The following is a 25,859-nucleotide window of genomic DNA, read 5'->3' on the forward strand; positions in this document are numbered from 1 at the left end:
TGGACTTCCCACCAGGGGACGGCGAGGTGGTTCCGTGCGCACACACAGACACACACACACACACACACACACACACACACACACACACACACACCCAACTGTCCGAATGCTTTAACGTTTTTATTTTCAAGTATAAAGGCTTTGTCGTAGAAGGGAGCCGGGGTCACAGGCAGTGGGCGAGGGGTCCGGAAGCCCAGGTGGAGGTGGACGAGCGGGCCAGCTGGCTCCCAGGTGCCACAGCCGGTCCCGTGGTGCCCTGTCTGTGCCCGGGACCCGCTGCTGGATGCCAAGAGGCCGAGGTAGCTGTGAGAGGAGCCGGGCGTGGGGTGGAGGGTGTGGGCTCACATGACCACACAACACTGGCACGTCTTTTGCTTAGGGCCACTTGCCTCTTCACCCTCGGGAGGGGCAGGTGGCTCGGGCTGCCGGGCAGGTGCATAGGTGGGCACGGGGCGGGCACTAGGGTTGGCCCTGGGCCCTTCCACCTGAAGCAGTGGCTGGCACTCGGCAGGCTGCTCTGGAGCTGGGGTCTCTGCCAGGAGGGGGGTGGTGGCGTCTCCTGAGGGGCCCTGGCCCTCAGCAGGGGTTTGGGGCCTTACAGATTCTTCCTCCAGGGAGCCTTCCTGCTTCTCCTGGGGCTGTGGTCCTTCCTCTTCCGGCCTTGACTCTTCCTTGGCCCCCAAGGAAGCCCCTGCCTCACTCACCTCCTCTGCCTGACATTCCTTTCCTCCTCCGGACTCTCTCTGCTCTTCTGGACTCAGATCTTCAACCACGTCGGTCTTCTCTGCCTTCAGTGACGCCTCACCTCCTCCTTTCTCTGCCCCCAGTGGCGCCTCACCTCCTCCTTTCTCTGCCCCCAGTGGCGCCTCACCTCCTCCTTTCTCAGCTCCCAATAGTGCCTCACCTCCTGTTCTCTCTGCCTCCGATGGCGCCTCACCTCCTCCTTTCTCTGCCTCCAGTGATTTCTCGCCTTCCTTTCCCTCTGTCACCAATGGTTCTTCAGTCGCCTCTAGTTTTTCTTCATCTTCTTTCTGCTCTACTCGCAATGGCCCCTCACCTCTTTCCCTCTCTGCCCTCAAAGGTCCCTCAACTGCCTTTCTTGCAGCTGATGGTGGTTCCTCAACTGCTTTCCTCTCTGGCCTCAGCTCTTCCTCCCCTCCTCCCCTCTCTGGCTCCAAAGAGCCCTCGCTTCCCCCCCTCTCCCCCACCAGAGACACGTCTGCCCCTGCCTCTTCCTCAGTCCCCTTCTTTCCTTCGCCCACTGATTCCACAGGTTCCTCTGCTTGGCTCCTTCCCGCCCCCCAGGCATCCTCCCCTGCCCCCCTCTCCACCCCCAGCGGACTCTCAGGCCCTCCCCCGCTTCCCCGTGCCCTTGGCCCTTCCAACCCCTCCACGACCAGCTCCTCCCCCAGCTCCTCCCACTCTTCGCTGAGGGTCACCCTCTCCACCCAAATGAAGGACCCCTCCTCTCCTCCAGAGCCCCCTGGCCCATCACCGTCAGAGCTGCCCCTGGGGACGCCGCCTTCTCCAGGAGCTGCTCCCTCTAGCCTCACCTGGGGCCTCGGGGAGCTGGTCTGTGCGGCCTTCTGGCCCCTGCCCCCCTCCCCTGTGGCCTCGGAGTCGCTGCTCTCTGGCCCTCCCACCCCCTCCCAGACCACCTCCACGATGCCCCTGTCCTCCTTCACCCAGGACGGGGGCTCTGGGCAGGCAGCTTCCTGCCTGTCCCCAATGGCCTCCAGCACCATTTCCTCCACCTTAGCCTCCAGCTCTGGGCCCGTGGCCTCCGTGGCACAGTCCTCCGTGGCCCTCAGCCCCTCCCATACCACCTCCACCACGCCCCCTCCTTTGGCCTCACCCACGCCCCCCTCAGATGCTGCCAGCCCCTGACTCGGCCCCTGTTCTGCAGCGGGGCTGGGTCCAGGGCAGGGGCCGTTGGCTTCTGAGGAGGCCCCTGCTGCCCCAGGGAACAGCCTCAGGGTGGGTGGAACCCTGACAGCCTCATCTCTGGGCTCAGAGGGGGATTCTGGGGAGGTGTCCACTGGTCCAGCTGGGAGGGAGGCTCTCCTGCTCAGATCAGTGTGGCCTTGGGGAGTAAGGGGAGGAAAGGAGAGGAGACGGGGCAACAGTGTGAGATCCTGGCCCCCCAGATTCAGGCCCCTCTTCGTGGGACCCCCAGACCTGGGGCCCAAACACCCACCTGTGGGACCTGCCTCCACGGTAGGCTGGGAGAGAGGTCGATGACCCTGCAGGGGTAACAGAGACAAGGTGAGGCCAGCCAGCGTCTCCACCTCCAACCTCCCTGCGTGCTGGTTCGCTCCCCAACCCAGACACCCTCGATGGCTCCTCCATCAAGTTCAGGACCACACCCTCCTCAGCCTTCCTCACCTGTCTTACCGCTCTCTGCTCAAGTGCCCCCCACACAGTAGGTGCTTAATCAATACTGTGTTCATGGGCCAACAGCTCTGTATTAGGAACCTATTCCGTCAGCTACTGAGATTGCTGTGGACAAGGGACATTTACTTAAGCCTTTTGCTATTGGAACTTACGTTCTAGGGGGTGGGGTATAAACATAAACACAAATCTGTAATGTCAGGAGTGAGAAAGACTATGGCAGGAAAAAACAAAAAGTAGGACGAGGGGCTACAGAGAGCCTGGGAGGTGGTGGGGTGCCTCCTTTATGTAGAAGATGCAGGAGGGCCTCTAGGAGGAAGTGACATTGAGCAGAGACCTGAAGCGTGAGAGGAGCTGGCCTCGAGGCTCAAGAGGTAGATACAGCCATTCCAGGCAGAGGGGAGAGCAAGTGCAAAAGGCCTGGGGCTGCAATGAGCTGACAAGGTCAAGGACTAGAAAAGAGGGTCAGCGTTGCTGTAGTAGAGTGAGGGAAAGGGCAAGAGTATGAAAATGGGCTCAGAGAAGCAGGGGGTGGGGGCAGCCTGCTCGGTCAAACCCCAGGGATCTCCTCCTCACAGTTCTTTCCAGCCTCCAGGCTTTCGTGTGGGCTGTTTCCTCTGCCTGGAATTCTCTTTCCCCTCTTGCCTGGTCCCCAGCAGACTCCATACAGATACCACGGCCTCCAGGAAGCCTTCCTGGGTCACTCGGGTGATTCCTCCGTGCTCCTCCCATGCCCAGGGCTCCCCTGTCACAGACTCTTGGATAGTGGGCTCCTCTCTAAACTCCTGGACTATACTAAAAACCCAACAAACTCTTCCCAGATCCATTAACAGGTCTCTTGGCCCTCTGCCCCGCCGGAGGCACCTGGGAATCTTAATAAAGGTGCTACCAAAACAGAAACCCGTGTGGATGCCTCAGATCACAAGAGCATCTCATGGTGACCCATTCCTCCCTTTGAAAAGAACAAATTCCACGAGCACTGCACCCCCCCGTTTTCCCACCACATTCCTCATTCTGGCATTAGCAGTGTCACAACAAAACTTCCCCAGGCCTGTTCCTAGGATCATGTCCACCCACCCAACCCCCCCCCCGTGCCTCTTCCACGTGTGTGCGGTCGTTCCTCTCATTTTAGACATAGGGAAACTGAGGCCTGAACAACGAAAGCGACTTGCCCGAGACCACAGAGCAGAGAAACGGCAGAGGACTTAGAGGTTAAACCGCACTTGGAGAAGTCCCGCTTTGGTCCGTGCTGGCCGCACCTCGCCCCCTCCCATTTGCTCTCCCGCCCCCGGTTCTCACCTGTCTGCGCCAGGTGGGCCTGCCGGGGGACTTGTGCTGGGCACCTGTGGATGCACTTTGCAACAGCTGCAGCTGGGATTGGAGTCTGAGGGAGAGAGGAGGCTGCTGGGAGCCGGGCCCCCAGGCTCAACGCCAAGGCCCCCTCAATGTGCCACTTCCCCGGTGTGGACCTGGGGCCCTGGCCTAGCCAGGCCGGCAAAGCCAGCAGGCAGGGGCCCAACTCACGTGAACAAGCTGTCTTCCAAGTTGCGGATTCGGGCCTGAGCCTGGCCCTCAGGTGACTGGGGGTCTTTAGAGGTGGAGTCCTCCTGCTGCTCCGGCCCCTCAGCTGCCCCGTCCATGAGCCAACGCTCCCGGAGAGACTTCCTCTGGGCACGGGAGGGGAGCTCTGGCTGTGCATACTGGCTACCCCACCCCATGGAGGGCTCCCTCCTAATCCCCGAGCTGGGAAGATTTCTTATTGTCCAAAACCACCCGAACGGCACAGACATCTCTCCTTCAGGTGAGGATATGATCCCCCCCTCAACACTGCCAGGTGGGACAGACACCCCAATACCAGCCTAGAGCTCTCCCAGGCTAGAACAAAACACCCCTCATCTCCCCACCCCTTCCAGAATGGGACAGGCACTCCCAGAGATGAAATCAACGTCTCTATGGGCCCCTCCCTACCCCAAAGCTGGGCAAACACCTTCGCTGTCCCCATACTCTTCCCAAAGGTGGTACAAATGTCCCCATCATTATCACCACCACCCCCCCCACCACCCGCTCTCCCAAGCAGAGGAAAAACGCCCGCCTAAGCTGGAACCAATACCCCCTGCTGCCCCCACCCAAACTGGACAGAGCCTCCCATGATCCCCCAGACCGACTCTCATTGATACCCCCACTTCGTTGCCCAGGCTTCACAGGCGCCCCCGCCCGCCCCCAACCTTGAGCCGCTCCACGCGGAGTTTCTCCTCTTCCAGCTCCCGGCGCGCGGCGCGGATCTCCTCCTGCAGCCGCCGCTTCTCCTGCGCACAGAGGACCCGGAGCTGCCCGCGGGCCGGGCGGGGCCGCCACCTCCCCTTCCGCCTGCCCTCCTCCTCGGGGCTCCCGGGACTCCCGGGGCTGCGAACGGGGCGGGGCGGCGGAGCGCACGTCGGGGGCCCCGGCGGGGAGGGGGCTGCGGAGGCGCTGACTCAGCAGCGGGTGGGGGCGGGGCGGCGGGGGCGGGGCCGGCCGCGCCCGCGATGCTGCGGAGGCCTCGCCGGCGCCGAATGGGGCGGGGGGGGGGGGGCGGGGGGGGTCTGTGGAAGGGGGTGGGGCCTTGGGATGGAGATCCCAAAGGGAGACAGAGCTGGGGGGGGGTCTGAGATCCGGGGTCACGAGAGAGGCGATTCAGAGATAATGGGGGTCTAGATATCAGAGGAAGGGGGTGATGAGATGGGGGGGGCGCGGAGAGACTGGGGCGTAGAGATGAGGTCCAGAGAGATGAAGGGGCAGAAGTCGAGAGCAGAGAGAGGGGACTTGGTGAGATAGGGGTTCAGAGGGATGGGGCACAGATCTGAGGGTCAGAAGGATGGGGGTTTAGAGAGGCCAGGGTGTTGAGATGGGATCCAGAAAGATGGGGGTGCAGGAGTGGGGGAGCAGAGAGATAGGGGTTAGTGAGATGGGGGTTCATAGAGATGGGGTTCAGACATGAGGTGTTTGAGGGACCGAGGTTCAAGAATGGAGCATCGGATGTGGATTCTGGGAGTGTGGGGTGCACAGCCTCACCATTCTGGGGGTGGTGGCGACCAGATAGAGGAACTGGGGAGCAGAGGGGCCTGAGGATTTATGTGGGGCGCTCCAAGGCAGTGCTGGAGCTGAGGGTGCTGCACCCCCCCCCCTCACTTCACAGGTTTAGGACTGCTTCCCTGGATGAGAGAGAGGCAAGGAAGAAACCTGGGGAATGGCTAGGAGTGCCCAGGATGCGGGGAAGGGGGGGAGGTGTGGTGGAGGGGGGCGCCAGAAGCGGGGGTGGGTGTGGGGGTGGGGGTGGGGAAGGAGGGGTAACTCACTTACCGCAATGACCTCTAGCCGCTGCCGGTAGAGGGAGCTCTCGGCCATGGGCCTGTGAGAAGAGGGCAGAGACTGGGGAGGGGGTCTTCCCAGGTCCCCACCCCTCGACAGGCCACCTCCTGAATGCCCCTTTCTGGGTCAAGATCCCTGAGCTGCTTGGAAACCAACTAAAGCCCAGCATTTTCCTCTCCCCTCTGCAACTGAAAGGAGTTGGAGTAGAGGGCAGGGGGTCCTATGAGGGGGGAGAGAGCAGAGACGCTGACAAGCTGAGCTAATGCCCTTCCTAGGCTTGACATCACCTCTGTGAGCCTCAGTTTCCTCATCTGTAAAATGGGTCAGAATAGCTTGATCCTCACCTTATAGAGAGGTGCCCTTGCAAGGAAGTCTCCATGCAGGGGGAAAAAAAATGGACATAGCGTTCCTAAAACAGTAGCATCATTTATTATCATTCATAACTTTAATAATTCCCATGATTAATAATGTTTATGGTTATTTATAAGGAGCATTTCCAGGCTGGCCCTCAGATACTCTCAAATCCTGCCAGGCTCCTAACATGCTGTGTGTTTCTTTCCAATTCTATACCCTCTCTGGACCTCAGCTCCTACCCAGGATACCTTAAGCACCAGGGGCTGAGGGAGTCTGGGGAGAGAAGCGTCCATCCCACCATGGACGCATGCTATCCCCATGGTAACTATGGAGCTACCTGCCAAATCCCCTCCCTGGGAGCAAATGTTACCAGGACATGTAGCCTAGCGCTGGACTCTGAGCTGGGAGGAGACAGAAGGGTCTTGCTGTTTAAGGTTTAACCTGAGATGCCGCCATTGTTGATTTCCTTGCAGCACCCCAGGATCCCCGATTTCCAGCTCCAGAGCTGCCCCTTCTGTGCTTCCCTGGAAGCAAGAGGCTGACTGTGGTACTTCAGGACACTTAGGGGACAGATGTTGTTACGTTGACTTGTCATCACAGATGTGCATCGAGTACCCCCTACTTGCAGGCGTTTCATAGGCCAGTATCTAGAAGGATGCATCTATTTGTCTGTTGTCCCTGACACTTAGCCCAGGGAGGGCACAGGGCAAGCCCTCAAACATTTATTAATTTGAGCACTAACTCTATTGGGTGAGCATTAGCCTCATTGCCCAAACTCTGCCGGGGCCTCCCAGATCTTCCCTGGCCACACCATAAAGACATAATAGTGCGGATACTTAGCCCTTACTATCTATAGTGCTCTAAGTGCTCGACAGGGCTTCCGCCAGGCCCTCCCAGCCACCCCCGCCTCTCCCTCCCTGCCCTGATCTTGAGACACTGTCGTCCACTCTTTGCTGAGTTGATATTCTGACAATAAAATCAGCCAACCATTAGCCAGCGCATACCATGTTCCAGGTGCTGTTACATGCTATGCCTGTAGGAACTCATTTAATCCTTCCAAAGATCCTGGGAGGCAAGTAGTACGACTGTCCCTATTTTATGGATGGGGAAACTGAGGCTCCAAGAAGTGGTGAAAAGACTTGTCTAAGGTCGCTGAGTCAGGATCAGAACTCAGGGCTCTCAGGCCTCAAATACTGGGAACACTGCGGGGGAAGAGGGGGAGTCCAGGCATCCTTGTCTTGGCAGCCAGGAGGCCAGAGATCAGCCTGGGGGTTCCCGATTTCACTCGGGGCCGGGGGCTGAAGTCATGCTTTGCAGGGTATCCCAAAGGGAGCCCAGACCCCCTACTAATAGGTTTGCCCTTGGGGGAGGGCTGACATCCTCCCTCTGCTGTCCCATTCCCAAGATGTAATCTCCTTGTCTCTTCCTTGCTGGGGGGGGGGGGTTGGTGATCAGGTTCCCGTTGCTAGGCAACCAGGTTTGTAGTTGGTGAATAATGCATCAGGGGACCCAAAAGAGTGAGGAACCAAATTGGGGTCCCTGGGGGGAAACTCTTTTCCAGAACTCTTTACAAACCTCTGGAGCCCCTCCACCCTCTTACTTTAAAAGGCCCTCAAACCTTGAATGTTAAAACCCTCGGCACACCCCATTTGATATTGTTTATCTCCAACTCTACAAGAACAGGGTTCCTGGCTATGGCCTGTTGTCACCAGGAGCAATGGGTGGCCCTTTCATTAAGCCGGTGATGGTTCCAATTTTGCCATCACCTTTCCCAGTTGGGCAGCTGTTAACTTTCTCTGTTGTATCTCAAGCATTTCTTCCTACCCTGGAAGCTGAGGGGTGTTTCAAGAGGCAAAACATGGGAGTGAGGAACCCTGGCGTTTCCTGGCCCCCCAGTCCTAGCCCCACCCCCCAGCCTGGACTTTGAGCTTGAAGACTGCCAGTGGAAAAATCCCGGAAAAAAGAAAGTGGAGGTCCACATCTCCAACCCGACTCTGGGGAGAGGGATCCGAAGGGCCTGCGGGGTTGCCTGCTGACCTCTCTCTGCTCCCCCTGGTCCCCTTAGCAGAGGCCAGCTGGGGCTCTCACCCCATGGAAAGGCCAGTGACCCTCCCAGGCCCTGCGCACCCGCCCCCCCCCCCCCCCTCGACCCAGGACACTTACGTGGGTGTGGCCGGAGACCACATCTGGCTCTGCAGGGCCATCTCTGCCCGGAAGCCCACCTTCGTTTGGGTCTCCAAGATCAGGACCCCCCACCCGTTTGCTTGAAGGTGCCCCGGAGACTGTGACTTGGCTGGCGCGAAGGGGGGGGGGGGCTGCAGGCGGGCACCGGGAGAGCTGGTCCAGCTGGTTTGGGGCAGGAGGCAGGAGGCAAACGGGGCGAGGGGGGCTGGGGGCTGGCGGGCAGTTCTGGGGAGGTACTATCAGCTGTCCTGATAAATTATTTACCAGCCACTGGCCTCCTTGCCGCACTTGGCTGCCTCGCAGCAAACACACTCTCACGCGCGTGGTGCAGTGTGTGGGTGAGAACGGGGAGTCGCTGACCCCCTCCAGGGAATGGCACCTGCACTTGGCACCCCAGACGCCTCAAGTCCAGCTGCCCACCAAGGGTCACCAACATGTGAGCCTCATGGCGTAGCACACGTGTGGGAGACTCTTATGCACGACTGCCCCTCCCTTCCTGGACCCTGGTGGGGAGGGAGGGACTGATCCAGCTAAGGGATTCTGGAGCCCAGAGGCTGAGCACCATGGGAATCAGGAGGCCTGGCCCAGGGGTTTCTAGGGCTCAGTTTGCCCTTTTGTGAAATTAGATCAGGTGGCCTCCAGGACCCTGACACCCCTCAGATGCTATAACAGTTAGGGATGGGGTGGTGATGAGGAAGGTCCAGAGAACTTCCTACCCAAATCCTCCCCATCCTGTTCTTTTTTTTTTTAAACTATTTATTTTATTTTGTTTTAAGTTTATTTATTTTGAGGGAGACAGAGACAACGTGAGCAGGGGAGAGGCAGAGAGAGAGAATTCCAAGCAGGCTCTGCACCATCAGTGCAGAGCCCAACGCGGGGCTCGAACTCGTGAAACAGTGAGATCATGATCTAAGCTGAAACGGAGAGTCTGGATGCTTAACTGGCTGAGCCACCCAGGTGCCCATTATTATTATTATTTAAAAATGTTTATTTTTGGGGTGTCTGGGTGGCTCAGTGGGTTAAGCGTCCAACTTCCGCTCAGGTCATGATCTTGCGGTTGGTGGTGAGTTCGAGTCCCGCGTCAGGCTCTGTGCTGACAGCTCAGAGCCTGGAGCCTGCTTCAGATTCTGTGTCTCCCTCTCTCTGCCCCTCCCCAACTCACATTCTCTCTCTCTTTCTCTCTTTGAATGTTTATTTTTGAGTGAGAGAGAAAGATAGAGTGAGAGGGAGAGACAGAATCCTAAGCAGGCTCCATGCTGTCAGCACAGAGCCTAATGTGGGGCTGGAACTCACAAGCCTAACTCTGAGATCAAGGCCTGAGCCAAAGTCAAAGTCTGCTGCTTAACCAACTGTTAAGCGCCCTCCCCATCCTGTTCTTAAAGGGCCAGCACACCCTTTATCAAATGACAGGGTGCCTCATTTACCCTTTGCCACTTGGGGAACTCATCTCCTACTTTGCAGGCTAGTCTCTCACAGCCCCCAGTCCTCCCCTCATCAGAGCCCTGGTCATGCTGTGCAATTTGACAGAAGCCTCGGTGAGAAGGCTCCTTGCCCTCAGCTCCCTGCTCTAGAGGGCACACTCCAGCTAGGACCCCCCCCCCCCCCGCCACCCCTGCCCCCAAGTGGCAAAGGTCAGGTACCTTCCTAACTCCTCCCTCCCTCTTGCAGATTCTCCTCAGGGTACTGGTGACCCCAGAATTCCCTATCCAAAGGGTCCTTAGCTCACCCATAAGGCCTCTGTGCCTCGTGAATGCAGACCCCACAACCAGGTTGTGTCTCACCCCACTGCCTCCAGCCTGAGAAGTGGTCAAAGGCAGCTATTGGCAGAGGGGTAAGGATAAAGCTGGGACTCGTGGTTCAGAGCCCCTCCTCCGTGCGGGCACAAGCCTCCTTGCTTTGCAGGAGAGCATTGAAAGGGAGAAGTACAGGAGGCCAGACTGAGACCTGGGATTTCCCTGTGCCCCACGTTCTAGTACGAAACTCCTAGGGATCCAAAATGTTTTTGTTTGAACCTGGCCTTCTAAGTCATTCTGAAAATACATTTGCTATGATAAGAGAACACATTTAAAAAAATTTTTTTAAGTGTATTTATTTTGAGAGAGAGAGAGAGGGAGTGCATGTGGGGTAGGGACGGAGAGAGAGGGAGAGAGACTTCCAAGCAGGCTCTGCGCTGACACGGTGCGGATCCTGACGCCGGGCTCCAACTCGTGAATCGTGAGATCATGACATGAGCTGAAATCAAGAGTTGGACACCTAACGGACTGAGCCACCCAGGTGCCCCAAGATTGTTCTATTTATAATTGGGTCTGTCTCCCAAACTCAACTGTACCTTCCCAGTCTGATGTGTTTCTTTATTTCCAGCATGGGGGTAGGCGCCTAGTGAGTATCATTAAAGAATTCTTAAGCAACCGTTGTGTATCAGGTATTGTTCTAGGCATGAGATAGTTGGGTCTAGAGGTGAGCAAACAGAAAATGCTATAATGCAGCTCACTTTTGGTGGTGACGAGGAGAGAGCGATAAAATACAGATAAAGGCAATTGGTAATAACTGCCATATAGGGTGAGTCACAGAAAATAGCAGGATTAGGGTTACGGAGAAGGGCTGTGTGTGATGCAGGGTGGGTGATCGGGGACTATTTGTCTAAGGAAGTGATATTTGAGTCAAGACCTGCATAGCTGAAGCCAGCCAGGGGGTGAGTCCTTCCAAGCAGAGAAAGAAAGGCAAGTCAGTGCAAAGGTCCTGAGGTAGGAGTGCAGTTGGGGGTTTGAGGGAAGCACAAAGGCTGGAATGGAGGAGTGAGGGAGAGTGTCAGAAGATGAGATCTGAGAAGTGGGCAGGGCCTTCTGGGTCAGAGTGGGGAGTCTGGGTTTTTCTGGTTGGTGGGTGGGGAGCCACCACTCAGTGAAGAGGGCAGTGTAGTGGCTGGGACTAGGGTGGAGAGAAGTGGACGAATTCAGAATATGTTTTGGAGGCAGAGTCAACAGATTCAACAGCAATCCAGCATGAGGATGGATTGGAACAGGGCTGAGAGAGAGAAGTTGAGGTAGATTCCTAGGTTTGGGGCATGAAAAACGGAATGGATGAGTTGTCACACATGGTGAAGAGCAGGGCTGGAGTAGGGGCGGGAGCCGAGAGCTCAGTTTTGAAGATGTTCAGTTGGAGGGGCGCCGGGGTGGCTCAGCCGGTTGAGCTGTCCAACTTCGGCTCAGGGCATGATCTCACAGCTCGTGGTTGGGGCCCCATGTCGGGAGCTGGACGCCGGGAGCCTGCCTGGGATTCTGTGTCTCCCTCTCTCTCTGCCCCTCCCCCGCTCACGCTCCCTCTCTCTCTTTCAAAAACACATAAACGTCGAAAAACCCAATTTTAAACCCAGAGGAGAAGTCAGAGGTAGAGATTTGAGAGACACCAGCACAGAGATGTTTAAAGTATGAGGTGTGGGGGCGCCCAGGTGGCTCCGGGGGTTAAGCCTGGGACTCTTGATTTCGGTTCAGGTTATGATCTCACCGTCCGTGAGTTCAAGCCTGTGTTGGGCTCCTCGTTGAAAGCGCAGAGGCCGCTTGGTATTCTCTCTCTCTCAAAATAAATAAATACACTTAAAAAAATACAATAAAGTATGAGGTTGGAGTTGGTCAGGGGCTGAGTGCTGGCAGGAAAGAGATAGCATACTCAAACTGAGTAACTCATCAGAGCTCAGTCAAGAGTTAGGTTTTAAAAAAATGTTTGTTTATTTTTGAGAGAGAGGAAAGAGGGGAGAGCAAGCAGGGGAGGGGCTGAGCCAGGGAGACAGGAAATCAAGCCTGCTCCTTGCTGACAGCAGAGAGCCAGATGCAGGGCTTGAGCTCACCAACGGCGAGACCATGACCTGAGCTGAGATCGGAGGCTTAACTGACTGAGCCACCCAGGCACCCCCAAAAAGAGTTGGTTTACAAAGATTTGGGGAAACAATCTCTGATAGCAACAGCCCGGGGCTGTATCCACGCACTGGCCTTGGCGAGAGAGCTGTGTGGAGTAACTACCAGCAGCGAGGGACGCAAGCAGCGTGGCTTATGGGCAGGGGCATGGAATAAACGTGCTGACCTCACTCCCCCTCTCCCGTCAGCCAACCCCAGTGGAAGCCAGGGGGAAAGGAAGCCTGTCCATGCAGGTGAAACAGAAGTCTGAGAAGAAATGCCTGAGAGGGGAACCAGGAGAAGATGGCATCCTCAGAGACCCAGGAGCTAATGGAAGAGGAAGTCAGACCCGGAACCAGGGTCTGGCAAGTGAAGTCCATCCGTGTCCTTGGATGGAAAAGGCTCGGTGGGGTGGTGGGACCCAGAGCCTTGTCAGTGCTGTCAAACATGAACAGGAGGCGATGAAGACGAGAGAATGCTGTAGACAACTCTTTCCAGAAGTAAAGCTTTAATCTTCATGACCCCCCCCCCCAAGCAAGTGGACACCGCTCTGCCCACTTTACAGACAAGGGAACTGAGCCTTGGTGAAGGCTGGTACCTTGCGGGGAGGTTTTGCGTGGGATGGAACCCAGCTGGGCCCAATTCCAATTAGGCCAAAGGGGTCAGAGGGAGGAGCTTGAGACTAGGATCCAGGGGAAGGAGGGGAGTCACCAGAGTAGGCGGAGAGCTGGGGGAAGGAGTGATTGGGTAGTTGGATTATTGGAGGCTCCCAGGCTGTTCAGCAACCACCGCCCCCCCCCAACCTTTCTCTAGGTAACTATATCTTTCTTCCTGGTCACCCTAGAACGGTAGAGTAGGGCCAGAGGACAGATTTGGGGAGAGCCTGGGGGAGGAGAGTGGAAAATGACTTTGGGGGTGGGTCGGCGCGGGGGCGTCGACCCTGCTGCCTCTGAACGCCAAGATCTGGCGCCAGCTGCGGAGAGCTGCTCCATACCGCAAGCCTGGATACCTCTCCGGGCCTTCCCAGCCGTCTGGGCCCAAGGTGACCGCCTTTCAACCGCAGCTGCTCCTCTAACCCACGGGCGCGCTGGCTCTGTCCCTCCCTCTCCCCTCAGTCTGGAAGTGCACTTGGCCGCGGACGCCTTGCGGACTTTTCCAGGAGGGGTGCGGGGAAGCAGCCTCGGGCTTGACGCGAGCGGCGGGTACACCTCTCGGAAGAAGCCTAGTGGAGCCCAGGCACTGGGCGGGGGAGCTTGCGACGCGCCATGAGAGGGCTCCTGGCGCCCCCTTCAGTCTGAGCTGTGCGCTGCAGGGGTGGAACGTGGATGGACAGCCCGGGGGCCAGGGGCGTTGCTGCCCGCTGGTCTGGGCGGGGCTAGCAAGGCTTCGGAAAGATGGCTTTGGAGCACACCGGCACCAGAAAGCCGGCCCAGGACAGAGTTGGGGTCAAGCCTCCCGGGAATGCCGGGGACGTGAGGGCGAAAAGGTGCCAGGGTGGCGCCCCGTTAGTGGAACGGCACCCAGACTTGTCCCCCAGCCGGCGGGCCAAGTCTAGGGAAGCCCTCCTACGAGAAGTCTGGTGCCCTGAGCTGACCTGAGGCGCGTCAGTGAACCAAATGCAGTGCCCTGCCGGGGCGCCCCCGCCCCGAGGGCGGGGCCAGGGCGGGGCCCAAGTCTTTCCTGCAGGTGCAGGGGGCGGTGCCCGGCCCTGTCCCCGGGGGCCGTTCTCGGAGGCCAGGGGCGGGTCAGAGAAGCGGCTGAGGTAGGCGACGCCTTAGAACCCGCGGGCGGTGACTGTGCCACAGGTGCTGCGCAGGGCACCGTGTCTCAACTCTGAGCATCAAAACTCCGGCTCTGGAAACTAAGGCTTCCGAACTGCTCCCAACCCTGGACACCGAGGCCCCCGGGCCGGAGAGCGGAGCCCTGGGGTCGTCCGAAGCTCGGGGCCCCGAGCCCCCCGGGTCGGACATCGAAGTCCCGGGGCCTGCCGCAGAGCAGGACGCCGACGTACCCAGGCCAAGAGGCAAGGTCTCCGTGCTCTCCGCGGAGCAGGGCGCGGAGACCCCTGAGCGAGAGAGTGAAGTCCTTGGGCCATCAGCGGGGCTGGACACAGAACGCCCCGGGCCATCCGCAGCTGGGGGTTTTGAGAGTCTCGAGACAGGCGACGACAACCCCGAGCCGTCTGAAGCACGAAGCGCGGGGGTCCCGAAGCACTGTCCTCTTCAGTGTCCCGAGACCTCCTCCTCGGGGTCAGACTCGGAAGCCCCCCTGCTGCATTTTCTACTGCGCCCCGAGACCCCCCAACCGGTCCCCGGGAAGCCGCTCATGGAGACGCCCATCGAGCGAGAAATCCGCCGCAGCTGCGAACGCGAGGAGAGCCTGCGCCGGAGCCGGGGCCTGAGCCCAGGCCGCGCCGGCCGAGAACTCGTCGAGCTGCGCGTGCGACCGGTGCTCAGCCTGCCGGGCCCGGGCCCCGCGCTCCCGCGCGCCTTGGAGCGCGCGCGGGCGGGCGCGCAAATGCAGCGAGACATCGAGCGGGAGGCCCACCGTCAGGCGGCGCTGGCGCGTCCCGCGGCCCCAGAGCAGTGCGCCCGGCCGCCGCCGCAGCCGCTGGGCGAGCTCAAGCGATTCTTTGAGACCGCCGCGGGACGCGGCTCCTCGCCGGCGGAGGAAGGCGGCGCGGGCCCGCAGGGGCTGCCGGATCCCGGAGGCCGGCCTCGCTTGGCCGTGCAAGGCCGGTGCCCGGTGCTGGCCCGTGCCCCGCCGCGGGTCGCGCCGTCGCTGCTGGAGCAGGAGGTGCGCGAGGTGCATGAGCGCGAACGGGAGCTGCAGCGCCAGAGGCTCAGCGTCTACGGCACCGCTGAGTTCAAGGAGCCCGCGCCGAGCCTCACGGGTAAGCCACGCGCGCCCCCACTCTGGGGACTCTCAGGGCTCCAGCCGCCCTCACCAACTGCCCAACTCCAGTAGCCTCTCTTCTGGCACTTAGGGTACCTCCTTGGGGCTCCCAGACTCCTGGGGCCCTCTCTCAACTCTCCGTTCACTGCCCCACCCCTTTAGGGCTGCTCTCTCTCTGTGCTCCACGCCCTACTCTGAATGGTCGACTCCTGGATACGTCTCACCTAGGCTTTGGGTGGGAGGAAGGCAGGAGGATTCTAGATGTCTTTATCGGATTCCAGGGAACCTGCCTGGGTTCTGACACTCCTGGATGCTCCCTGTGAATTTGCGGGTTTCCACCTCCCCATTCTGGGTTCGCCTCCCTCCTTCAGGTTGCTCCCTCCTCCCGAATGGAGGCCTCCATGGGAAGGAGGGTAAACGCCTGTGTGTTTAAGGGGCGCGGCCGGTCTCCTTGGTGCTGGCCGCCTCCAGCTGGTGACAGGAGGGGCAACCCCCGCTGAGTGCCCCTTCCCCCGCAGCGAGCAGGGGCGACGGAAAGCTGGCGGTGATCTGGCCTCCCCGCAGAAAGGCATCGGAGAACGGCTTGGAGCAGGTGGGAGCCCTTTTCCCCCCCCCCTCTTCCCTCAAGCGCAAGTCGCTCTTCCCTCGCCTCTCCTCCCCGTGCACCCCCGCGCCCCCTGGGAAGTTACTCTGGGCTAGGACACAAAGTTCTGGACACGGCCAGGGGGTGACGAGGATGCCATAGTCCTGGGAACCAAGCTGCCCCACCCTGTGCATGAGTGTCACTCCCACAGTGCCCGGGTCTCTGAGGTCGGCCTTCTGTCTGGCCTCCTCTCCCCAGGAGGAGCGGAAGCCTTGAGGTTCCAGTAGGTTGGGACACCCTGCCAGAGGTAACACGCACATCAGAGGAAACTGGTAGGGGCGCCAGGGAGTGCCCTCCGAATCCGCCGAAGGCCTGGAGAGGGTCAGCAGTCTGCTCCGGGGAAGATGAAATCGACCAGCTCCTCTTTGCGAAATTGACCATTCTCTTCTATAAAACTATTAGTCCACGTTGGGAAACACCACCACTGTCGATCCTGCCAGTGAAACTGTCCAGCCCTTCTCCGCCTAACTGCGAACTGAACTGGCCTCTGCCTCCGGCCTTTACCGTTCGAGTAAATGCCTCGGCTACCCTCACTCCCCAATAAAGCCCCTTCTTTCTGGGCAGTGCAGGCTGTTTTCCTCTGGGTCCTCTTACTTTGGGCTGGGGCGGGAGCGCGTTTGGCGGAAGAAGGCCTGAGGAAACCACAGGAGGTGCCAGCCGGAGTATGGAATGTGCCCTTATCGCCCAGTTCTGGGGCTGCTAGTCTCCCCCGGCCCGGCCCGGCCCGGGTCCTGGTGCCCCCTGGCGGCGCGGGCGCGAACTTGCGGTGTTCGGACAAACTGGCTCATGCCTTTCCTTTTTCCAGACTTCTTCAACATTTATTGTGCCAGTGCCAATGGTATTCCCGGGAGCTGGGCGCTGGCTAGACAGAGGTGATAAGAGGTTGTTCCTGATTTGGGGACGTAAGCAATACCTACAAAAAAAAGGGGGGGTGGTGGTGGCGGTGAGGGTACAAACTTCTTCGCAGGGCATACAAAGCCATTTATGATCTGTCCAGCTGTTGCAAACCTCCCATGCGTGTAGACCCCAGACAAATATTAAGGAGAGAAATGGGGTATGCTGGGAAATGCCTTGTTTCAACGCGCAGGTAAGTGTTCCTCCATATCCGTAGTGAGTGAGCTTCTGATTTCCAAAAGCAAGGGGGAAACCTAGCCTTTAAAAGAGAAATCTCGGGGTGCCTAAGTGGCTCAGTCAGTTGAGCACCTGTGGCTTGATTTCGGCTCAGGTCATGATCCCAGGATCATGGGACCAAGGTCTCCCTGCTTCCCCTGCCCCTGCTGAGCTCTTCAGTGAGTGTGGAGCCTGCTTAAGATTCTCTCTCCCTCCCTCCCTCCCTCTCTCTCTCTCTCCCCCTCCCCCTCTGCCCATCTTCCTGGCTCGCATGCCCTCTCTCTCTTAAAAAAAAAAAAAAGAGGGGTGCCTGGTGGCTCAGTCGGTTAAGCATCTGACCCTTGTTTTGGGTTCAGGTTATGATCTCACAGTTTGTGAGACTGAGCCCCACATCAGGCTCTGTGCTGGCAGTGCAGAGCCTGCTTGGGATTCTCTCTCTCTCCCTCTCTTTCTGCTCCTCCTCCACTCATGCTGTCTCTTTCTCAAAATAAATACATAAACTTAAAAAAATTTTTAAAAATTTTTAATGTTTATTTTGAGAGAGAGAGAGAGCGAGCTAGAGCACAAGTGGGGGAGGGACAGAGAGAGAGAGGGAGACGCAGAATCTGAAGCCGGCTTCAGGCTCTGAGCTGTCCGCACACAGCTGATGCGGGCATCGAACTTGTGAACCGTGAGATCATGACCTGAGCCAAAGTTAGTCGCTCAACCGACTGAGCCACCCAAATAAATAAACTTAAAAAAATGTCTTATTTATTTTTGAGAGAGACAGTGTAAGCACGGGAGGGTCAGAGAGAGAGGGGGGAACAGAGGATCTGAAGTGGGCTCTGTGCTGACAGCAGACAGCCTGATGTGGGGCTCAGTCTCACAGACTGTGAGATCACTACCTAAGCCGAAGTCGGACGCTTAACCGACTGAGCCACCAAATGCCCCTAAATAAACTTTAAAAAAAAGAGAAAGAAAGAAATCTACTGAACTTTAAATGTGACTACTCAGAAACATTTTTAAATGGGGTGTGGGGCACAGGCATGTTAATAAGCAAAGCCTGTTTGTAGTAGAGCTTGTAGCTGTCAATTGCCAAGCCCTCCTTAATTTCCCTCCCAAGCCAGGGGGCTCAGGCCCCTCCCCCCGATGGAGTTCAAGAGTTTGTGGACACCCTAAGTTGAAAAAGTGTATCGTTGCAGTTATATTCTGTGGTTTTAGGGTATCAGCTTCTTAGGGGTGCACTGAGACCCAGAAAAGACCCAGGAATGATTTAGAATCGTTGTTTAAACTCTTGGATTTGTCCAACACTGTATGCCCTGGGTCTAGCGACAGACTTGATCCTACATAGGACAAGTAGCTAATGAAGAACTAAAGAATGCTCACACAGCATTGCACCCCGAGAGCAGCTCAGCCCAAGAAGGAACCACACCCCATCCCATCATCACCACACTGAGCACATGCTTGATGGTGACTCTCAAAGGTCTGGAGAGAAAACAAAGAGCCAGTGCTGCCAGGGTGGGAAATGGAAACACCCAGAGCACATTAAAAAAAAAAAAAAAAAAAAAAAAAAAAAAAAATTATTTTTTGGTGGGGGCGGGCACCGAGAGAAGAAAAGGGAGAATTTCAAGCAGGCTCTGCACTGTCAGTAAAGAGCTGGACATAGGGCTGGAACTCACGAACTGCAAGATCATGACCTGAGCTGAAATCAAGAGTCACCGGGCTCAACTGACTGAGCCACCCGGGGGGCCCAGCATCTGTATTTGTTAAAGCTCTACGGGTGCTTTCCACATGGAGCCAAGTTTGAGGATGATCATGTAGATGTAGGCCAGCAGTCCTCCAAGTGTAGTGCCTGGACCGGCAGCATCAGGATGGCTTGGGATTTTGTCAACAAACACACATTCTTGAGTCCCACCCCAGACTTAAAAATCAAACCTTCCACATGATTCCACACTCAAGTTGGAGAATCATGCGTATAGATAGTTCCTGAGCGACAGGATCCAGGAAATCAGGCCTGTTTCTTTCCTCTCCCAGCACCTCGCACCGGAAACCTTTAATGTTTATTTATTTTTGAGAGAGACAGAGAGAGAGCACGAACTTAAGCAGGGGAGGGCAGAGAGGGAGACAGAATCTGAAGCAGGCTCCAGGCTGCGAGCTGTCAGCATGGAGCCCGACGTGGGGCTCGAACTCACGGACTGAGAGATCCTGACCTGAGCGCAAGTTGGATGCTTAACCGACTAAGCCACCCAGGTGCCCCCAGAAGCCTTTAGTCTTAAGTGGCCTGTGGACTTGTCTTAAGGGAGACAGTCTCAAGCTATGTGTGGCTGGTCTGAACTGAAATATGCTGTATGAAATTGCAAAACTCAGATTGCAAAAACTCAGTACCCCCAAAAGGGAAATATCTCATTCATAGTTTCTCGCATAGATTATAGGTTGAAATAATATTTTGGGTATGTTGGGTTCAATAAAAATATCACTAAAATTAACCTGACCTTATTTTTTTTTTTTTTACCTCATTTTTAATCTTTATTATTTTGAGACACAGAGAGGGAGACAGAATCTCAAGCAGAGCCCCACGAGGGGCTCAAACTCAAGAATGGTGAGATCATAACCTGAGTGGAAGAGTTGGCTGCTTAACGGACTAAGCCACTCAGGCGTCCCTTTACCTCATTTTTCATATGTGGTTACTAGAAAGTTTGAAATTACATGTGATTTGCGTTTTTGGCTCAATTTAAACCTCTATTTAATTCAGCTAGAGTCTTACAGTGTATGTCACTCACAGGCATACTAACTTAAATCAGTATTAGGCAGCTTCAGAATCCCCTTGAACTCATTCAGACCAAAAAATCTTTGATGAAATCAGAAATTGTCACCAGAAGCTGTCTCCCCCCGCCACCCCCCAAAGATAAAAGGTTTTGGCGTCCAGTCTTGATTCATTTTACCTCTCACGTCCGTTTTTGTCATCTTAAACTGGTGCTTACAATACTATGTGCCTTTGTGCCTGGGAGTTTTAGGTAAGCGAGTGCTTTGCTCAAAAGCATAAATGCTAGGTCTCTCCTCCGACGACTCCAAAAACGTTACCAGGAATGAAAAGGCAGCCCCTACGGGGGTAACTGGCAGATGAGTGACACCCGGGTCAGGAATGACACCCTTCCCTTCGCAAGGGACCAGCTGTAATCAGAAAGACCCGGTTCAGGATGGAGCTCCGCCACTCGCGCGCTGTAGCTTTCGAAGAGGTGAGTTCACTTCTCTCAACCCGTGACTCCTTTCCAGTCCAAGGTTGGAGTGGAGCTTAGAGATCCCAAGCTGGAGTTCCTTACGGCTTTCCCATCCCGCGCGCGCCCCGGACACCCCGCGAAGTAAGATGACCTGCCCACTCCATGACCCAAAAGCTGGAAGAGGAAGATTTGACTCCGGCCTTTAGGAAAGTGATCACGGGCCCTTTGCTGATGCACGTCGGGAAATATAGTCTCTTCGGTAAAGGGAAGTCACTTCCGGGTCAAAATATGAGAGTGGGCGTGGCCCCGGGGTCCCTTCCCCCATTGGGCGTTGAATTTCCCGGCTACCCAAAACTTGAGGTTTTCTGGGTTCCGGTTGTTGACAGGCACTGCTACTTCCCTTTTAGCTTCATATGCGCCTCTGCGCATGCCTTGAGAGCTGGTCCGCCAGTCAGGGGACTTTCGTTTTGTTTCAAAGACTACATTTCCCAGAAGGCCGCGCAGGTGGGCGGGGCCTCCTCGCCCCAAGGGGTGGGGCGCGGCGCACCGAGCGGACGCCGAGCCTGTGACCTCTTTCTTTCTTTTATTTAACGCAAAACTGGTGTGTCCCCGCGCAGGGCTCCGCGGCCAGGTCGGACCCGGTGCGAACGGGCCAGCTTGGCCTGGCCCCTTGGAAGGCGAGGCCGAGGTGCACTAGGAGAACGAGTGAGCCCCTCCCCTGCTCCCTCTCCTGGAGTTTGGAACTGTCAGGCTCCGGCTCCCATTCTCTCTCCAGGTTCAAGACCCCTGCGCGGCCCACGCCGCGGGCCCCGCCGCGCTCGGGGGACGGGCCGGGCCTGACTGGCCCGTGAGGATCTGCACCAGCAGGTCGGTGGCCAGCATGTGCGAGGGCTCCTCGAAGCCGATGGTCAGCAGTTGCTGGTAGTCCCCAGGAGGCTGCGGGCACAAGATCCTGGGGGCAGGGACAGACAGGCCGGGACGTGAGCGCCCCCAGCTTCTGGGGAACCCCTCCCCTCCGAGTGAGAAGCCGGTGGCTGAAAGAGGCTTTGTTTCAGCTGGGGGGTGGGAAAAACCCTGGGGGGGGGGAGTGCTTTTCTTGTTGCTGAGAAGCCTAGAGCTAATGGCTCTGGGAGGTTGAACAACTCTAGCCCTGACCTGGCCTATCACCCAGTTAAACTTAGCTGTGTGCCCTTGGGCAGGTAACTTAACCTCTCTGAGCACCTGTTTTTTCTTTGTAAAATGGGGCCTGTAGTATAGACCTCAATGGGTTGTGACACAAGTCTGCATAAAGCACTTTTCAGGGCACAATAAAATGCTCTCCTTATTACCAAGGGAAACAATGTGGGGGGAAGTGGATGGTCTTTGGTGAGGTTCTGCCCCTCCCTCCAGGGCCCAAGCCCACCTTGCCATTGTCCTAGTTCTTACCACGAATAAAGGTCATCCTCAGCTGGTCCTAGCGGCACCCATCGGCCAATGGACCACAGCTTCTGGATCTGGGGGCATGAATTGGCTGGACTCTTGCCTGTGTCTTCCCATGTATCTCGATAGCACAGGAAGTAGCTGGGAGGGGAGGAGGGTATTAAGAATGAGCAGTTTCCTTCTTCAGTTGAGGGCTTTGATGGGGGGGGTGGGCGTGAGGTGGAAATTCATCACAATTTGCCCTCAAGTTCTCAGGTAGGGATGTGGCTCCAGACGGAGGCCTTTTCTCCTTGCCAGCCTACTTTTAAGATGAGGACTTTTTAAATGGGAGGGTGAATTTTTTTTAAAAAGTGGTGATGGCCTTTCAAAGATCTTTGGTTTCCCGCCGGGCTTTCCATGCTTTGGTGGTGGTGGTGGTTCAGAGGCCCACACTGGCATTCTGCACGGAGAGGGGAGAACTTTCATTCTCTCAGGGGACTCACTAATCCACGCGGGAATCTTGCCCCCTGCCGCTGGGCTCTGGGGCGGTTTCCAGATTCCAGCGCATCTTCTTATAGAGGTATCGGGGGAAGCGGCTGGCGGTGTAAGCGGCTGGGGCACAGTATCTGAAGATGGACACCTCGTGGGACGGGCTGATGGAGAACCTTCCGCAGAAGAAACAGGAGATACTGGCAGGAGACAGGACGGTGGGAAATGAGGCTGGGCTCTGGACGCCACCCTCTCCCCACCCCACTCCAGTCTCCTACCCTTTTACCTTAGGGGGTCGGTCTCCTCCAGGTCCACAAACCCAAAGGAGGCATACATGAGGACCAGCTGTTCTAGGCGCAGGGTCAGCTGTTGGGAGATCTCCAACAGCTGCATGGAAGAGGGGGCATAATGAGATTAGCTGGCCTGCCCGCATCGCCCTCCCCCCACCATTTCCCAACCCCGAGGAATGAAGAAAGGGGCACAGGGTCTAGAAAAACTGCTCCACACACCCCCTTTCGGACCAGCTCCTGCAGGACTCCATAGATGGGAGGCACACTCCTCGCGGCTGCCTCCAGGTAAAGAAAGTAGGGCTCACACATCTGTAAGAAGGTGGGCATGGCCTTTGCCAGCTGTTCCTTCTGCACTCGGTCCCTGCTAAAGAGAGAAAGGGGCCTTTGCCTGGGGTCCCTCATTCCCCACTCACTGGCAACCAGTCTTCCTGGCCTGGAACCCCTATGACAAAATCCCCCTGCGCCAGGACTTTCTCAGAGTATCTCCCGGGACCATTCGCATCAAAGCCATTTGGAACACTTGTTAAGGTGCTGACACCTGAATTCTACAACTGACTTTTCACTCAAAATGTCCTGTAGGGTGGAGCCCAGAAATCTAGGGTTTCAACAGCCTCCCAGAGGATTCCAATGGATACTGAATTGTGAGAATTACAGTCTCTTCTCCTCTGGGCTGGGAATCACATTATCCTTTGGGGTCCCACGCTGGTAGCCAGAGGGCCAAGTCTGGCACAGATTGGTTTTGTTTAGCCTGCCCAGGGTTCAAAATATAAGCCAACAGTTAAAAACTAGGAGAACCGTCCTCGTGAATTGGCAACCCCTGGGGGCCGCGTAATAGCAGGCCCTCCCTAACCCCAAATTTCTACACAGTCCTTATCACTCTTCGAAATTGGGTCCTCAACTAGCTTCATTTACTGTCTCTGGCTCCTAATGCTTTTGAGTTTGCGAACCTAGCGTGCGTTGCCTATCCTGTTGCTCTCCTCAATCTCATTCCGAGGGACCTAGGACCCCACCCAGCACCACCTGTAAAGTAAGTAGCTCTGGAAATCATCTGCCTTCTTGAGCAGGTAGCGGAGCTGTTCGGTGATGGGGCTGAACATGGTGTCCAAGGGTAGGCGAGGAGGGGCGGGCCCTGGGCCCGGGGCCAGAGGCTCGGGGGAAGGAGTAGCGGTAGAGGCCTCGGGGAGCTGTCCCTGGACGTCCTCCGGTCCCGCCTCGGGTGGGTCCCCAGGTCCGCCAGGGGACGCCAACCAGGAGGGATCTCCGCAGGGCTGTGCCCCAGGTTCCAAGTCGTCCGCGGGCGGTGTTTCCCCAGGGCCGGGGGGGAGCGGCTCCACGAACCACTGCTCGGTAGCCATCGTGGGGCCGCAGGAGGGGAACGCAGCTCTTTAAGCCGCCGCCGCCGCTCTCGTTGGCCGCGGGTTTGACCCCGCCCCGGGAACCTCGGACTTGCCGGGACTGGGAGCGCGGCCCCCTCCAACTCGTCCCTGCCTCGACCTCTCGGTCGGGGCGGCGCCGCGCGGAGGGAGTTCGCCTCGTTTGAATTTCAACACGCAGGAGGGGCGCGCCGCTCCGGTCCGCGGTGCGCGCCCGCGGGGCCCCGCGCAAACGCGCGCTCCCGGAACCTGGCTTGGGGGACGCGTCCGAGGGGAGCGACCTGGGCCGGTCCTGGCGCGGCCATGTCCCGGGGTGTGGCTGGGGGGGCCAGCGCCTTTCTCGCTCCTAAGCCGTTTCCTGGGGAGGAGGGGTCTTTACCGAGCGTCCAAACTCGGGGCGCAGGTACATAAAGGGAGGAAGCCCCGGCCTCGAGAAGTCTCTGACTCTCTGGCTCCAGAATCTGTATATTAAAAAACAAACAAACAAAAAAACCCCAAAACACAACTCTAATGGAGTTGAGAAACTGCATTAGAACTTAGTGGGGATTGGGATATCAGTGGCTGCTTTCTACGGATAACAATCCTAAAAATCTTCACTTGGAAAAACGTGCGTGTTCCATGGTCTCATCCCTTCTGTTCCTCTTACTGGTGAGGACCGGTGAAGCCTGGAGACCCTACCATGGGCCCAAGACAGACCCCTGCCCCCAATAGTTATAGACTGGATTCTTGGTGGCTTGCAAAGGCTGACTACATACGGCTATAAAGCTAAATACACTAATTACATTTAAAAAGACTCTGGGTAAAGAACTCAGACAGGTGTCTGACCCCACCCTGTGTGACCCTGAGCAAGCATCTTTGCTGTGCTGAGCCAGTTGCCTCTTCTGGAAAGTGGGTTTTTATGAGCTCTCTGCCTCACTGGGCTGGGGAGAGAACAACCGAGAAAATGCTCATAAAGCCTAGTTAACTGCTGGTCACTCAACAAGTATTTGAGCACCTACTGTGTGCCAGAGCACTGTTCTGAGCATGGGGAGAGGACGGCACCTGATCTCCTGGAGCACTTCATGTTCTAGCTGGCTGTGAGGCAGCCCCATGCCCTACCTGGCTTCCTCCTCCAACAACTCTGTGTTAACCTAGACTCTCCCCGGAGAGCCTCCCCCCCCCCCCGTTTGCTCTTCACCCCCCTTCCCCACTCCATTCATGAAGTGAACACCTGGCATTTTTTTTTTAAAACTTTATTTAAAAAACCTTCGGTGCAATATTAAAAAGCAATACGGCCAGCTGGAGCGACAGCCAACAGAAAGAAAGAGGGTTAGGGAAGACCCAGGGACCCCACCCCGGCTATTCCCAGGGGCTGGAGGCCAGGGGCAGACCGGGATGGGGCGTGGGTGGTGGGGGAGAGAGGAAAGGCCACCCACCAAAATGAACAGGCAGAACAAAACATTTATATAGGAAACATCTGGCTGAACTGAAGAGGACCTAGGGGAGATGGGAAGCCCCCATTTTTTTTTTTTTCCAAAAATGTCCTAGACTTGGGGGGGGGGAGGTTGGCTTCCTGGGGTGAAATGAGCAGGCCCTGTTCTCACCCCACACTCCTCTATCATGGAGTACAGGATGTGCTGGGGGCCAAATGTATGTATGCTGGGGAAACACAGGGAAGAGAGGAGTAGGGAGGAACACCCCCTCACTGGAATCTGTTAGGAGGGCTGAGAGCGTCCCCATCCAGCTCCTGGACTCTGGGGGTTTTGGGTGAGATGGGGGCTGGAATGGGTTGGGGCAGGGGAGAGGCTGGGTGCTCAGCCTAGAAAGCCATCGGGGTCGTCATCCTCAAAGTGGCCTTGCTGCAGCACCTTGATGTGGTGCTCGTAGATTTTCAGGGCTGGGCCCAGGCGGATGGACAGGCCAGTCAGCACATCTGTGCGCTGCATGAGCAGCAAAGACTTGCCATCGATTTCCTGGGTGGGACAGACAGACAGAGTCAGAGCAGATCCCCCTTCCCCCCCACCACTGAGGTCCTGGGATAGAGAGGGGGTACATTGAGGGTTGGGAACTCACCTGCTCTTGGAAAGCTGTTGCCTGCTCGGGGAAGCCGGCCTCAGTGAAGTACTCGACCACGTCCATCACTGTCCACTCCACAGGGTCAGCCGGCTTCTCTTTGCGCCCAGAACTGTGGCAGAACAAGGGGAACCAGTGAGTAGCGATACTCCTCTGGTTCTATTACACGTCGGTAGGCAACACGCCCATGGCTCAAATACCCCAACTTACGGACAGCCAAAGGGGGTCCCATCAGCCCCAGGGAG

The 25,859-nt window shown here is 57.0% G+C and overlaps 4 protein-coding genes across 6 annotated transcripts; 1 reads left to right on the forward strand and 3 right to left on the reverse strand.

Moving 5' to 3' along the window:
- Positions 1–106: 106 nt before the first annotated feature.
- PALM3 (paralemmin 3) lies at positions 107–8,399 on the reverse strand. Of its 2 annotated transcripts, XM_030302052.1 has the most exons (8): positions 8,257–8,399; positions 5,731–5,779; positions 4,617–4,697; positions 3,916–4,058; positions 3,691–3,775; positions 2,198–2,243; positions 705–2,083; positions 107–303 (listed from the first exon to the last, which is right to left on the reverse strand). In XM_030302052.1, exons 1-8 carry the CDS (start codon positions 8,295–8,297, stop codon positions 127–129), a joined length of 2,001 nt encoding a protein of 666 aa, XP_030157912.1. In that variant the 5' UTR covers positions 8,298–8,399; the 3' UTR covers positions 107–126. The 2 variants fall into 2 exon arrangements, with proteins under 2 accessions (XP_030157912.1, XP_030157903.1); XM_030302043.1 differs by having other exon boundaries at positions 294–2,083.
- A 5,428-nt stretch (positions 8,400–13,827) lies between these two features.
- MISP3 (MISP family member 3) lies at positions 13,828–16,268 on the forward strand. Of its 2 annotated transcripts, XM_030302074.1 has the most exons (3): positions 13,828–15,060; positions 15,581–15,654; positions 15,904–16,268. In XM_030302074.1, the coding sequence occupies exons 1-3, from the start codon at positions 14,493–14,495 to the stop codon at positions 15,919–15,921; spliced, it is 660 nt and encodes a 219-aa protein (XP_030157934.1). In that variant the 5' UTR covers positions 13,828–14,492; the 3' UTR covers positions 15,922–16,268. The 2 variants fall into 2 exon arrangements, with proteins under 2 accessions (XP_030157934.1, XP_030157942.1); XM_030302082.1 differs by lacking the exon at positions 15,904–16,268 and having other exon boundaries at positions 15,434–15,652.
- Positions 16,269–20,789: 4,521 nt separating this feature from the next.
- On the reverse strand, positions 20,790–23,549 carry CA2H19orf67 (chromosome A2 C19orf67 homolog). Its single transcript, XM_030294014.1, has 6 exons — positions 23,210–23,549; positions 22,409–22,553; positions 22,186–22,286; positions 21,914–22,099; positions 21,438–21,572; positions 20,790–20,964 (listed from the first exon to the last, which is right to left on the reverse strand). Exons 1-6 carry the CDS (start codon positions 23,542–23,544, stop codon positions 20,790–20,792), a joined length of 1,077 nt encoding a protein of 358 aa, XP_030149874.1. The 5' UTR covers positions 23,545–23,549.
- Positions 23,550–24,778: 1,229 nt separating this feature from the next.
- On the reverse strand, positions 24,779–25,853 carry SAMD1 (sterile alpha motif domain containing 1). The gene is made up of 3 exons (XM_030294025.1): positions 25,825–25,853; positions 25,615–25,726; positions 24,779–25,514 (listed from the first exon to the last, which is right to left on the reverse strand). The coding sequence occupies exons 2-3, from the start codon at positions 25,678–25,680 to the stop codon at positions 25,356–25,358; spliced, it is 225 nt and encodes a 74-aa protein (XP_030149885.1). The 5' UTR covers positions 25,681–25,726; positions 25,825–25,853; the 3' UTR covers positions 24,779–25,355.
- Between the last annotated feature and the right edge of the window lie 6 nt (positions 25,854–25,859).

The sequence above is a fragment of the Lynx canadensis genome, chromosome A2 (genome assembly GCF_007474595.2).
Source record: "Lynx canadensis isolate LIC74 chromosome A2, mLynCan4.pri.v2, whole genome shotgun sequence".
Taxonomy (NCBI): Eukaryota; Metazoa; Chordata; class Mammalia; order Carnivora; family Felidae; genus Lynx; species Lynx canadensis.

What these genes read in the sequence shown, in the direction of transcription:
- PALM3 (XM_030302043.1), bottom strand. Translation starts at nt 8,297, where the DNA reads ATGGCCCTGCAGAGCCAGATGTGGTCTCCGGCCACACCCAC. An exon ending in TGGTCTCCGGCCACACCCAC is followed by an intron (nt 5,780 to 8,256) that starts GTAAGTGTCCTG and finishes CTCTTCTCACAG; the next exon opens with GCCCATGGCCGAGAGCTCCC. An exon ending in CGTGGAGGCAGGTCCCACAG is followed by an intron (nt 2,084 to 2,197) that starts GTGGGTGTTTGG and finishes TTACTCCCCAAG; the next exon opens with GCCACACTGATCTGAGCAGG.
- MISP3 (XM_030302074.1), top strand. Translation starts at nt 14,493, where the DNA reads ATGGAGACGCCCATCGAGCGAGAAATCCGCCGCAGCTGCGAACGCGAG. An exon ending in GCCCGCGCCGAGCCTCACGG is followed by an intron (nt 15,061 to 15,580) that starts GTAAGCCACGCG and finishes CTTCCCCCGCAG; the next exon opens with CGAGCAGGGGCGACGGAAAG.
- CA2H19orf67 (XM_030294014.1), bottom strand. Translation starts at nt 23,544, where the DNA reads ATGGCTACCGAGCAGTGGTTCGTGGAGCCGCTCCCCCCCGGCCCTGGG. An exon ending in AGGAGCTGGTCCGAAAGGGG is followed by an intron (nt 22,287 to 22,408) that starts GTGTGTGGAGCA and finishes TCTTCCATGCAG; the next exon opens with CTGTTGGAGATCTCCCAACA. An exon ending in GAGGAGACCGACCCCCTAAG is followed by an intron (nt 22,100 to 22,185) that starts GTAAAAGGGTAG and finishes GTCTCCTGCCAG; the next exon opens with TATCTCCTGTTTCTTCTGCG.
- SAMD1 (XM_030294025.1), bottom strand. Translation starts at nt 25,680, where the DNA reads ATGGACGTGGTCGAGTACTTCACTGAGGCCGGCTTCCCCGAGCAGGCA. An exon ending in CAACAGCTTTCCAAGAGCAG is followed by an intron (nt 25,515 to 25,614) that starts GTGAGTTCCCAA and finishes TGTCCCACCCAG; the next exon opens with GAAATCGATGGCAAGTCTTT.